The sequence below is a fragment of the Phyllobates terribilis genome, unplaced genomic scaffold, assembly GCF_046119375.1.
Source record: "Phyllobates terribilis strain yellow unplaced genomic scaffold, ASM4611937v1 Scaffold_9__5_contigs__length_417890890, whole genome shotgun sequence".
NCBI lineage: Eukaryota > Metazoa > Chordata > Amphibia > Anura > Dendrobatidae > Phyllobates > Phyllobates terribilis.
In genome coordinates, this window is record NW_027362769.1 from 165,261,635 (window position 1) to 165,275,820 (window position 14,186).

A 14,186-nucleotide genomic window follows, 5' to 3' on the forward strand; every position below is an offset into this window, starting at 1 on the left:
TAGAAGGGACGTTGAAAGCCACCTGCCAGAGGGACATCACGGACGTGACCTGTACCCCGGCGACGTGGTCACCTACACCCGGCACAAGGGCGCAAAGGGACTGTATGCCCTCCACGTTCACCGGCTCACAGAGGAGGAACTGCAGTACCGCCCAGACACGGAATACACTGAGGATCCGGACGGACCAGAAGATTACCCGGAAGAGCGAGAAGGACACCGTTACCAGTAAGCGGTAAAATGGAACTGTATATAGTTACCCGTCAGGGTACAAGAACTGTTGCGAATTGAAGTGTGGTCCCCGTTGGGACTAGTGTGGAACTGTTTCTTGATAAAAAGTTTCCTGTGTGCGTGTTACCCCAATATCCTTTACCAGGCTGAGGACTGTGAGCAGCCACTCCCTTATCCCCACTGGCCGAGGACTGAGAGCGGCCAATCCCTTGTAAATAGTTGCGCTTCTTAAAGCGCCCCCTACTGGTTTTATACAAAAACCGCAACGTCTACCTCAGGATTAAATGGACTGTTGCACCTTTACCTGGTCGCAAGTTGCACAGCGGCCAGAGCTCAAGAATGTTCTACTTGAAAATGTTTTATATGCTGCTAGAATAATAATACAAATGTTTTATGTGATGTTTTATATGCTAAAAGAGTTCCAGTGGCATTAGCAAGATGTTTTATGAAAAGGAGTACCAGTAACGTTAAAAGGAGAAGAGTACCTCCCATAAAGGGATGAGTGAAAAGTTATTGTCTTATATATGAATGCATTCTAAAATTTTGTATGTTTAAAATGTTTTTATTCTATTCCAGCCCGAGGACGTGCTGTGATTTACCAGGGGGAAATGTAGCACCCGGAGGACTCGGCTGCTACAGGGGTATTGCACCTCGAACCAGAGGTGTGATATTCCACTCCCGGGTAAGGATGGAGTGTGGACCGGGGCTCAGTAGGCTGCATGCACCACACACACCCCATTTCCGAGGAACAGACCAACTGTGCTCCCACTAGACAGAGTGCAGTCACGACAGCTTCTGTTCCTGGCTGGAGTGGGGAGGGGGTGGAAAACCCAGTGGTGTAGGAGCAGATAGGGGTGGGTTTCTGGGCATAGGTAGGAGCCCATTGGTTGCTAGTCACCTGGGCTCGGGTGTCAGAAGGAGGTATATAAGGTGGGCACCATCTTAGGACAGTGGTCAGTTCACAGGGGAGTTCAGCCAGAGAGGGCTGACAGGGAGCTGTGGCTCAGTCTGGGCCCAGCTCCAGAGCCAGGCCTGGAGTGGAGGCCTGAGGCAGAGAGAGAAAGAGAGAGGAGAAGGAACAGCAAGGAGAGTAAGAAAGGAACTGAAGCAGAGGGGAAAGGAAGCAAGGAACACAGAGAAAGGCCCAGAGACACGAAGGCCGAAGGAACCCCATATTCCCAGAGGAGATACTGGGTGAAGGGTTGGCAGAGCAGGGTACCAGAACCCAAATTGGTGGAGGTGACTAATCCTCAGCCAAAACCGGAGGTCGTGACCACATCTTGGTGCGACCCCTCACTACATCCACCAGAAAGGCATACCACACAGGGTCAGGGAAACCGGAGAGAGGTTTCGCCAACAGAAGGCCCGAGGAAGCTGGACAAAGGTGGGTCACTGGTGGGGACGGCCAGTAGAAAGGAAGAGAAGGGAGCTCTGAACCGCACTCTGGAATTGCCTGGGAGTTGACCGAGTCCCTCACCTGGTGGACGCAGCACGGCTCGGGCGGTCACTCCTGGCCGAAGTGACCTAAACAACAACAGTGAGTAAAGCTTTGGAAACTGCACCACAAGTCTCTGTGTTTCATCGCCGCACCAGCACCATCAGTACTGGGATACTCGCACCATCACTCCCATCATCTCTCCACATTAGCTGCCCTGAGGCAATACTCCTCCCGTGGGGAGTCATCCCATACTCAGCTGCACGAACAACATCAGCCTCAGCGGTCTGCAGTGCAGCGGCGGTCCCCACTGACCGCAATCCACGGGTGGCGTAGTCGGACACTTATTACAATACAAATAGACTGCCACTGGTTTGACCACCCTGGGCACGGACCGGGTCACTGCCACGGAGAACTACAACCCCCAGCGATCCGGCTCCGGGTATTCCCCCTGCACAGCAGCAGTGCAGCACAGCACAGGCCCAGGGGGCGCGTCAATGACTTTATCCATTGAGCGGCACATCACTGTATTGATCACAGCAGAGATCGGCGGAGGGGTCTAATCATTTCTCTCTATTTCATTAGACGCGTTGCATCATTTACTGGATGAATTATTTATTCCAAATATTTATAGTTTGTGGAGGAGGGAGAATAATGTCGCTTCTGCTTTCTGAAAATCTATTGCTTCTTGTCTTCTATTCATTTAATTTCCTGCTTTGCCTTAAATGGACGATAATCAGAAAATTCCACCAAGGATTCCTTTTCCCAATGCACCATGTTGCTATTTAAAGAGATCGTGAACATAAATTATGTCCGACTGTGTCTCTCTGCTTTGCAGATTATTACAGTCTCTTGTTATCCTCTATCTTTGGGGAGAGGCTGGTGTAACCCAGGAGGAGGGATAACCACACATGAGCTGGACAAAAGCTTATGTTGATGGCATGGAAACCTCACCTGGCCGTGGTCCATGTTCAGATATTACAGCAGAGCCCCATAAAATAAGAAATAGCTGCAGTAACAGATGAAGACTACAAATGTGGCACTGATCCAAAACCTTTTTTTTTTTATAAGCCTGGACCACCCATGTGGTCCAGATAAATAATTATTACTTACCTGTATGTGTGGAATATTCTACTCCACAGCTGCACTCACTATTCTGCTGGTGCAGTCACTGTGTACATACATTACATTACTGATCCTGAGTTACATCCTGTATTATACTCCAGAGCTGCACTCACTATTCTGCTGGTGCAGTCACTGTGTACATACATTACATTACTGATCCTGTACTGATCCTGAGTTACATCCTGTATTATCCTCCAGAGCTGCTCTCAATATTCTGCTGGTGGAGTCACTGTGTACATACATTACATTACTGATCCTGTACTGATCCTGAGTTACATCCTGTATTATACTCCAGAGCTGCACTCACTATTCTGCTGGTGCAGTCACTGTGTACATACATTACATTACTGATCCTGTACTGATCCTAAGTTACATCCTGTATTATCCTCCAGAGCTGCACTCACTATTCTGCTGGTGGAGTCACTGTGTACATACATTACATTACTGATCCTGTACTGATCCTGAGTTACATCCCGTATTATCCTCCAGAGCTGCACTCACTATTCTGCTGGTGGAGTCACTGTGTACATACATTACATTACTGATCCCGAGTTACATCCTGTATTATACTCCAGAGCTGCACTCAATATTCTGCTGGTGCAGTCACTGTGTACATACATTACATTACTGATCCGGAGTTACATCCTGTATTATCCTCCAGAGCTGCACTCACTATTCTGCTGGTACAGTCACTGTGTACATACATTACATTACTGATCCTGTACTGATCCTGAGTTACATCCTATATTATACTCCAGAGCTGCACTCACTATTCTGCTGGTGCAGTCACTGTGTACATACATTACATTACTGATCCTGAGTTACATCCTGTAGATCTTTTATTATAAAAATGAAAAACATAACAATAATAATAACAGAAACATAACAAAATTAATAACCAGAAAATAAACAATGTAATGAACTGGTCCAGCCGCTCTCTCTCTCCTCACACACATATTATACATATATACACAATAATAACTACCTACACCATGACATCTGGTCCGGTTACCAAACAAAAAAAAATAACAATATAATAAACAATAACCGACAAATTATATACATACTAATATATACATTTTTTTTTTTTTTTTTTAAATAAAATAAATGCTAACTATACAAATATATACAAGACAAAACAAAATCCCCCACACTCGAGCCCACCAGTCCCTCCCCGGCACTGACCTGAGAGCTGGTCCTGCGTCTCATGCCTCAGTCCATGTCCAACGTCCATAGGCCAGATCAGGCAGTGCCAGTTTTTCACCCAAATAACCAGTGTCCCACAAGATTAACCCACCTCCCCCCTTTTCCCTCCACCCAACCTAACACCTACACCCAAACCCATATATACAATATATACAGAAACAAACAATACAATAACCACAACTGACAAAGCCCAAGTTCGGCGCCTGCAGCCCTACATCACTGTCTACTGATCAATAAAACAAAAATCTATGGTGTCAGCAGCAGCCCACCACCAGGAGAGGAGACGACCAGACTAGGGCACACTAAAAGAAAAGCCCCTCCAGAGGAGAGCGGCCCTCCGTGTACCCAGTCTCTCATACTCCAGAGAACGCACCTTCACCAGGTCACCGAGTATGGTCCTAAACACATCGTCCACTGGGAGGATTTTCCGCTGCGTCGATACTAAGCACCATGCGTTCCACGTGTGATACCTAACCACTGCGCTAACTAGAAATAAGGTGCAGCGGTCCCGACCACCCAGGTCCCCGAATGCTCCATAGGCCCATTCCGCATAAGAGAGACTGGCCAGCCGGGGCCAGCCAATGGAGGCGCCCACCCTGTTGTACACCTCTGTGTTAAAGGGACAACGAAGCAGGAAGTGGTCCATGCTTTCAAGCATGGTACCACAATGCTCCCGAGGACAGTTCCTGTCCTCAGAGCTCCTACACGTCAGATTGTCCCTCACACACAGTTTCCCATGGAAGCAGCGCCAAGCCAAGTCCCAAACCTTCGAGGGGATACTGATAAAATTCAAAAGATGCAGACCCACCCCAAGATCCCGACTTGGGCAATCCCTGAGCGCCAGAGGCCTCTGAAAATGGGTCAACAGAACCCTTTTGTCAAGGAGCTTCCTTGGCAGAGTCCTGACCTCCCACATTCCCAGACCCCACCGGCGAATTACCTTCAGAACCACGGTAGCGTAAGCCGGGAGATGTCCATGCGGTGTGCGGAGATCCTTCACTTGACCTCCTGTCTCCCATTCCTGGAAGAAAGGCTGAAACCATCCCTTACAGGAGAATACCCACGGAGGAGCCCTCTCATTCCAGAGGTTTGCAATATTGATCGTAATGAAGGTATTCACAAGGAATACCACAGGGTTGACCATACCCAACCCTCCTAGTCTCCTCGTACGGTAAGTAACCTCCCTCTTGACCAGGTTCAGTCTATTCCCCCATAACAGTTGAAAGAACAAACTGTAGACCCGAGTCCAGAGAGGCTCTGGCAAGATGCACACACTGCCCAGATAGATCAGCAAAGGGAGCAGGTAAGTTTTGATCAGGTTTACCCTTTCCCTTAGGGTCAAAGACCAACCCTTCCATTGGTTCACCTTCTGAGTGGCGATCTCTAGCCTGCTGTCCCAATTTTGTTTGGGGTAATCCCCCTGGCCAAATTTGATGCCAAGAACTTTTGCAGAGACTTTGGGTTCTGGAAGGGTGTCCGGGAGATCAAAACCAGGATCTCCTCCTCCCAGCCAGAGACTCTCACACTTATCCCGGTTGATCTTAGACCCGGATGCCTCCGAGTAGCGATTTACCTCTGACATCAGCCATTCTGCCTCCCCATCAGAGGAAACAAAAACGGTGACGTCATCGGCATACGCCACCACTCTCAGAGTGGCTTCCGGTGCTGCCCGGTCCATCCCGATCCCAGCTAACGGTCCACGCTCCACCCTCCTAAGAAGTGGGTCAATCGAAAACGCGTACAGTAGCGGGCTCAAGGGACAACCCTGGCGAACACCACACCCAACCTCAAAAGAGCTGCCAATCCAACCAAGCGGGAAACTCTCTGCCCCAGCGTACAAGGTCTTAAGCCAATCAACGAACCCCCCCGGCAGGCCATACCTCAGAAGGACAGACCAGAGGTACTCATGATTAACCCGATCAAACGCTTTTGCCTGGTCCAATGACAGCATGTACCCCTTCCAGTGGCCAGCCCTACCCTGCTCCACCGCCTCTCGGACACAGAGTACAGCACTAATTGTACTGCGGCCCGGAACAGAGCAATGCTGGGCCCCCGAAAGGAGCTGGGGTGCAAATTTCACCAGCCGATTAAACAGCACCTTTGCCAAAACCTTCCTGTCTGCATTGAGAAGCGCTATGGGACGCCAATTCTCAATGCAAGATGGGTCCTTACCTTTTGACAAGATGATCAGGGCAGACCTCCTCATTGACTTTGGCAGAGTGCCCGAGGAAAGACACTCATTGAATACCTCAGTCAAGAGGGGAACCAAGGCGTCCTTAAAGGTCTTATAGAATTCAGATGTTAAGCCATCCGAACCGGGAGATTTCTTCAGGGCAAGCCCTTCAATCGCCAACTTAACTTCCTCTTCCCTGATCATCTCTGTCAAAACGCCAAGAGAGGGGTCTACCCCTGGTTCGGGGACGGCTTCAGCCAGAAAAGCCGACATCTCATCCCAATCCAGATCCCTCTTCCCCAAGAGGTACGAGTAGAAGGATCTGACGACCTCCAGGATCCCCGATCTGGATCTTTTCAGGGACCCCGCAGTGTCAACCAGTCCTGTAACAACTTTACTATTCACTGACATCTTGCAGTTTCTGTAAGGGTCGGGCGAGCGGTACTTCCCGTAATCCCTCTCAAAAACCAAAGATGCGTGTCTATCATACTGACACCTCATTAGCAAAGATTTCACTCTGGAGATCTCCTCGCGGCTACCTCCAGTTGAGACAAGATGCTCGAGTTTCCTCCTCAGGCCCTGATACAGGCGATACCTGTCCAGGCTCCTGAGGCTCGAGAGCTGGCGGAAGAATCTCGCCACCCTTTTCTTGAACATCTCCCACCACTCTGACTTACTACTACAAAGATCCAGTAAGGGTACCTGGCTCTGAAGAAAATCCTCAAAGGACTGTCTTATCTCCGCTTCTTCCAAGAGAGACGAATTGAGCCTCCAAAAGCCTCTTCCCATCCGGGGGGTCTCTGTAACATTCAGGGAAAACAAAATCATACAGTGATCGGAGAACTCCACCTCAACAACAGATACTGCTGAAGAGACGGCTTCCTCCTTTAAATAAAACCTGTCTATCCTGGACCTACAATTACCTCTATGATAGGTGAACCCCTCGTGGCCTGCGGTGTGCCGGATGTGGACATCCACCAGGCGAGCCTCACTAGCTATACTATTAAGGGCGACGCTATCATAAGTCAGCTTGTCTCTGGAACCTCCTCTATCCCGGGGCCTCGTGACAGTGTTGAAGTCCCCTCCAAAGACAACCTGCCGACTCGTAAAAAGGTAGGGCTTGATCCTCGTAAAGAGACACTTCCGGTCCCACTTAGATTGGGGACCATAAATGTTAATGAGCCGAAGCTCCTGTCCCTTCATGAGGACATCTAATATCAGGCACCTCCCCATTTCTAACTCAATAACCCGTCGGCATTCTACTGGTGCGGTAAAAAGGACCGCCACTCCGCTATACGGCTCGGCCGCAAGAGACCAATAGGAGGGCCCGAGTCTCCACTCCCTCTTAGCTATAAACACCTCTGCCATATTTGGCAGCCTGGTCTCTTGCAAAAAGAAAATGTCAGCTTCAACCCGGCTGAGAAAATCAAAGGCCGCAAATCTAGCCATATTTGACTTAATGCTGGCGACATTAATGGAAGCCAGCGTCAACGGAGTGGGTACCGCCATCATTGGTGATTGAGTTAGATGGCTTTCTTCTTCCCACTCCCCTTACCCTCTGCCTCAGAGGAGGAATCCTTCCCCCTCTTTAATGACACAGAGGTGTCCATTCCCACATTTTTCCTTCTTTTCTCGTCCTCGTCTCCGGACTCTGGGCAAGTCCCTTCCCCCAAGGACCCTGCATCCCCAGGAGAAGGAGACTCGGCACCCCCTGTAAGCTCCGCTGAAGCCGGAACCTCACCCTCTGCCTCCTCCTCAGAGGAAGAGATGTTATCAAGGGCTTGGAACCGGTTAGAAAGACCAACCAGAGGGGAGTCAGTTTTACCTTCCTTAGGTACCTTGGTCAGAGCGGGAGAAGATGTTTTTTCTCCCTTCTTTTTCTTCTTTTTGGTGACGAGCTTACGCTTGTTCTCTAGCCACCGCTTATTATCCTCATCCATACTTTCATAATGGGAGGATTCTGAGGCAGAGGCAGTTTCCTCCCTGTGGATCCTCCTGACCTCCTCATCCAACTCATCATCCCTCGGGGCCTCAGCAGCAAGACTGGCATCCAGGACAGGGGCTGCCCCGGTAGTCTGGGGCTCATCCTGCTCCCTCTCCTGTCTGCGCTTGTCTAGACGCCTCAGCTCGGCAGGCGTCTTTTTATTGCTTTTCTTCCCTGGCCCCTCGGCTCCCCCACCCCTGCTAGTCCCCTCCCCAGCAGAATCGGCCTCACGGCTTTCTCCCACCGGGGTCTCGACTGCATTAGCGAAGGAGCGAGGACAACGGCTGAATGGGTGACCTAACTCACCACACAGGTGGCACCTAATCTCCACACAAGAGGCGGCAAGATGGCCGACACCCCCACACAACGCGCATTTCTGCACGGTGCAGTTTGCACTGAAGTGTGTGGGGTCGCCGCACCTGTGACAGAGCTTCGGTTGCCCCTGGTAGAAGACCAGGATACGATCCCTACCCAGGAAGGCAGACGATGGAATATGGGCAACCGTACCACCTGAACGCTTAAGTTTTACCATAAACGTCCAGGCCCCTGACCAGATACCAAACTCGTCGCGGTTTTTCTTTGGCATCTCCACCACCTCTCCATACCGACCAAGCCACGTCATGATGTCATAGCAAGAAAGCGACTCGTTATGAGTCATCACGGTCACTTTCTTGATCTGGTTTTGGCGAGACACTGCCTGAACGGCAAAGTCTCGCCAGCCGGGCTCATTTTTTGCCAGCTCATAATTCGCCCAGAAGAGCTCAAGCCCCTCCGGCCGAACAAAGCTGATATCAAACTCAGGCGTGGAATAGGGATGTATCAAGGCGTAGATGTCAATCGCCTTGAAGCCCATCCTCAGCAGGAGCTCCACAACTTTAGACCTTGGAGGACATGCATCACTGCCCCTCCACCGAAGACGGACCACATTCCTACGCACACTGCCTGGCCCGGCTGTTGGGAGGGACCACACTGTATCCCCCCCTTTTTGCTCTCGGAAGGCCCCGAGGCCATGCCTCTCTATCCAGAAGGATAGATCAACCTCTCGACCCTCTACCATTAGTGATCTCTCCCCCTTCTTTAGAGCCTCCAGAAGGCGCCGTTGCAACATGCCGTCCCCAGAGCCCGGAGAGAAGGAGGATGCCCTATTTGCCCCGGAGGTGACACTGGCATAACTCGGGACAGGTGTTGCCACCCCCGGGGGGGCAACCGGACCAGTGACCACATCAGCCCGAACAGCAACACCATTACCCACCTCCATCTCACCCTCCACCAAACCAGCAACCACACCACTAGATAATGAATTAGCCTCATTCACCCCCACCACCACATTCATTCCTGCTGGACCAGTAACAATGGCGGATGACATTTTGACCTCCGCATCAGGCACAAGGGGCTCAGTCACCTCCATAGAACTGGAGGCGACCTCACCCCCGGTCTTATGTGTGCCCTCCACATCATCGGTCGGTAATTTCCGCTGTTTGGCATTCGGAATAATGTGCCGCTGATCTTTAGATGCTGTTAGGCGCCGCTGATCTTTAGCATCAGGATCTTCCGGACCAGCGACGCCAACACAAAATAGCACTTTCGTGGGAGGACCGGAACGCTCAGCCCCGACAGCCCCCTCACACTGCCGTCGCTTCTCAACTAAGTGATCAGCGGCAACAGCATTCAGAGGTGCCGAGGCTACCGGAGCTGCCCCCGACACCGGGCTGCTCCCCCCTCCCACTGAGGAGCGCACCACAGCATCGTGGCCTGATGGAACGCCTGCCGCCGGGCCGCCCTCACTGTCCAGCCTCTCGGCTGATGCACCTCCTGCTGCGTCCCGCTACTACAAGCAGAGACGGAGCTCTGCGCCTCACTACCGCGCTCTGTAATCTCCCCGCGCCTTTGCACCGGATCCACAGCAGAACCCGGGCTGGGCTGGGCAACGGGGCTTATACAGCGAGCTGAGCCTGCCGCCGACTCAAGGGGTACAGGGAGGGGGGCATATACGTATCTTACCGCCTCCTGCAGCTCTGGCTTGGTCTTCTTTGCCTTTTTATGGCCCCCAGGTGCCTCTTCTGGTAGATCGTCACCAAGATGGAAGTTTTGGAGGCACACTGGGGACTCCAGGAGCTTAATCTCTGCCATTAGCGCCCCTCCCTGGCCGCTGCTGTCACTGTCCTCCCCAGAGCCGGCAGAACTGCGACCGGATGTCACTGTCGCCTGTCCTGCAGGGAGCTCGCTGCACGTGGCCTGCGGGTGACTTTGCAGGCTGCCAGGTGGGGCTTCCTGCTGGTCATCATCACTCTCATCATCCACCTGGCTCTCAGGCTGCAGCCCCATCTGCCTTTGCTCTCTGGTATCAGCCATTTCTCTAAAGCGGTCTTCATTTATTAGTTTTTCTTTGAAATGACCACTCTGCTCCCTGATGTCAGCTTTCCTCAGTTCCAGCAGGTGAATCTCGCTGGTCAGTCGCTTTACCTCGGCCTGGAGTTTAGCCTTGCTCTGTTTGGAGGCCCCCGCAGCTTTGGCGCTTGTGCAGCGCAGCTCCTCCCGGAGCCTCCTGATGAGCTTACTGGCATCTTCATACTCACGGAGGCGGATCATGACCCGGGAGGCATAGGTGGACACAGACTCCCGGGGTCCCTGCAGCCCCCAACCCCCCTCAGGGAGGTCGGCCTCACCTCCGTGAGCACTCCGCTTTCCTCCGGAAGGAGCACCATCATGCACGCCGCTGTCAGGCTTTACCTCCATGCTGGAAGCCTTGCGGCTTCTAGGGGTCTCCACAATCCCGGGAGGAGTAGGAGCCACATTGCTGCGACTCCTGGTGCAGCGTCTCACCCCCGAGTCCTCTGATGTGCAGGCCGGTTGCTGGTTTCTTCTGCCCCCCGCCGGCCTGGTTCGGGAAGCAGAAGCCTGGGGCTTGGCTCCTTCACTCATCCCAGAAACCAGCTCTCCCTCCGGGAAAGAGAGAAAGCAGGTCCCCAGGTGGAGAGGTGTTGGTTCTCAGAGATCAGGAGCTCACAGCAGGATCTGCAGCCACCACACCCGTAATCACCACACTGACTAGCAGCTGATCAGAGCTGCACCCAGTATGCTGCTGGTGGAGTCACTGTGTGCATACATTACATTACTGATCCTGAGTTACATCCTGTATTATACTCCAGAGCTGCACTCACTATTCTGCTGGTGCAGTCACTGTGTACATACATTATATTTCTGATCCTGTACTGATCCTGAGCTACATCCTGTATTATACTCTAGAGCTGCACTCACTATTCTGCTGGTGCAGTCACTGTGTACATACATTACATTACTGATCCTGAGTTACATCCTGTATTATACTCCAGAGCTGCACTCACTATTCTGCTGGTACAGTCACTGTGTACATACATTACATTACTGATCCTGAGTTACATCCTGTATTATCCTCCAGAGCTGCACTCACTATTCTGCTGGTGGAGTCACTGTGTACATACATTACATTACTGATCCTGAGTTACATCCTGTATTTATACTCCAGAGCTGCACTCACTATTCTGCTGGTGCAGTCACTGTGTGCATACATTACTGATCCTGAGTTACATCCTGTATTATACTCCAGAGCTGCACTCACTATTCTGCTGGTGCAGTCACTGTGTACATACATTACATTACTGATCCTGTACTGATCCTGAGCTACATCCTGTATTATACTCCAGAGCTGCACTCACTATTCTGCTGGTGCAGTCACTGTGTACATACATTATATTTCTGATCCTGTACTGATCCTAAGTTACATTCTGTATTATACTCCAGAGCTGCACTCACTATTCTGCTGGTGGATTCACTGTGTACATACATTACATTACTGATCCGGAGTTACATCCTGTATTATACTCCAGAGCTGCACTCACTATTCTGCTGGTGCAGTCACTGTGTACATACATTACTGATCCTGAGTTGCATCCTGTATTATCCTCCAGAGCTGCACTCACTATTCTGCTGGTGCAGTCACTGTGTACATACATTACATTACTGATCCTGTACTGATCCTGCGTTACATCCTGTATTATACTCCAGAGCTGCACTCACTATTCTGCTGGTGCAGTCACTGTGTACATACATTACATTACTGATCCTGTACTGATCCTGAGTTACATCCTGTATTATACTCCAGAGCTGCACTCACTATTCTGCTGGTGCAGTCACTGTGTACATACATTACATTACTGATCCTGAGTTACATCCTGTATTATACTCCAGAGCTGCACTCACTATTCTGCTGGTGCAGTCACTGTGTACATACATTACTGATCCTGAGTTACATCCTGTATTATCCTCCAGAGCTGCACTCACTATTCTGCTAGTGCAGTCACTGTGTACATACATTACATTACTGATCCTGAGTTACATCCTGTATTATACTCCAGAGCTGCACTCACTATTCTGCTGGTGCAGTCACTGTGTACATACATTACATTACTGATCCTGAGTTACATCCTGTATTATACTCCAGAGCTGCACTCACTATTCTGCTGGTGCAGTCACTGTGTACATACATTACATTACTGATCCTGAGTTACATCCTGTATTATACTCCAGAGCTGCACTCACTATTCTGCTGGTGCAGTCACTGTGCACATAAAATATTTATCCTGAGTTAGTCTGTATTAAAGAGCTGCGATCATAATTCTGCTAGTTATTTGAAACCTCCAACAAGTTTGTGACCATAGATATCCCTATCAGCTTATATCTATTATAATATAGTGGTACAGTTTGTTTTAGGTTTTGGTTTATTGTGAAGTTCTTGCTGTACTTCGTCAGAGTATGAAACTGCCCTAGCAGGAAATGCTGGGAGGTTTCAGCTCTGAAGTCGGCAAAACTGTGAATGCTGTTCCTCAATGAATCCCTAATTTTGGTGCTGGGATAATGGTATAATTGATTCCTTATCATCATGGACCACAAATAAATAAAGTTTAAAGAGTAACCGTCGGTTTAATTTTATTAAGTAAATTAATAATACATGTGAAAATAAGCAATTTTTTAATCTATTTTATCCAGAAAATCTGCTTCTCCTCCTCCTGGACTGTTCCTTCACTCAATTCAAGGGTAAAATCTGTATTCAGTGAAGACAGACTTTCACATTACTGATGGGAGATGCAAGTTGTCCTGAAACAAAGTTAGGGTGATAAAGTTAAACTTTATCCAGAACTGAAAAGTTCTAATTTTGGGCGGAGTACCTCTTCAGGGTATCTAGCATCTCACTCCTGCTCTTTGCTCTGTCCTCTCCTCCAGTTCCTAAATCGTGATAAAATCATTTACTCTTTTGACTTTGATGCATGTGACGGGTAGAAAATTCAGGAAGGATGAAAATAGGGAATCCTATAAGAATTAGACGGTGGACGGAGTAGAGTCCCCATTCGCTAAGAGATTAAAAGTAAATATTGGTTTTTTTTTTTTGTTTTTTTTTTCCAGATGGGCCTCGGGAAAACTCTACAGGCTATTGCTGTGGCTTATTGTTACCGGGAAGAATGGCCGCTTCTCATTGTTGTTCCTTCTTCCTTGAAGTATCCATGGATTGAGGAGATGGAGAAGTGGATCCCGGAGCTGGGACCAGAGGACATAACCGTCATAGAGAACAAAACAGATGTTAGGTGACTATTTATATTTCTAATCACCATTAAATTTGTAACAATTGATTGACTTGGTCCTGTTATTTTGGAATTTTTTTTTTACCCTATCTTGGCGTAAAACTTCCTATGTCAGGTGCTGGGGTATGGAGCGGGCTCAGGAGCCAGAGTCCACTGTGTTTCAAGCAGGTGCTGGCTGTGTTACACAGCCTGCATCTGCCTCCAACAGCAGCGATCGGAGCCAGCTCTGATCACTGCAGTTCGACCACTTATAAGTGGTGATTGTGGGGGTCTACTTCCATTGCTCATCCATAATGCGATTTCTGGGTGCTGATGGATGCTATGGCAGATGATATCGTAAGGAAGCCCCCCCTTCCACCCCTGTTTACACCATCTTTATTCTTTTTTTTCATGAGATAGTGATTTTTACTATATATTACA

General features: G+C 49.6%; 1 protein-coding gene across 1 annotated transcript in view; it reads left to right on the forward strand.

Annotated features, from left to right (window-relative positions):
* The window catches only part of ZRANB3 (zinc finger RANBP2-type containing 3), a 254,297-nt gene that overhangs the window by 119,282 nt on the left and 120,829 nt on the right, over window positions 1-14,186 (forward strand). Inside the window, exon 4 of the mRNA XM_073647276.1 lies at window positions 13,591-13,769. Coding sequence (XP_073503377.1) covers window positions 13,591-13,769 — 179 coding nt within the window. The remainder of the gene's footprint in view (window positions 1-13,590; window positions 13,770-14,186) is intronic.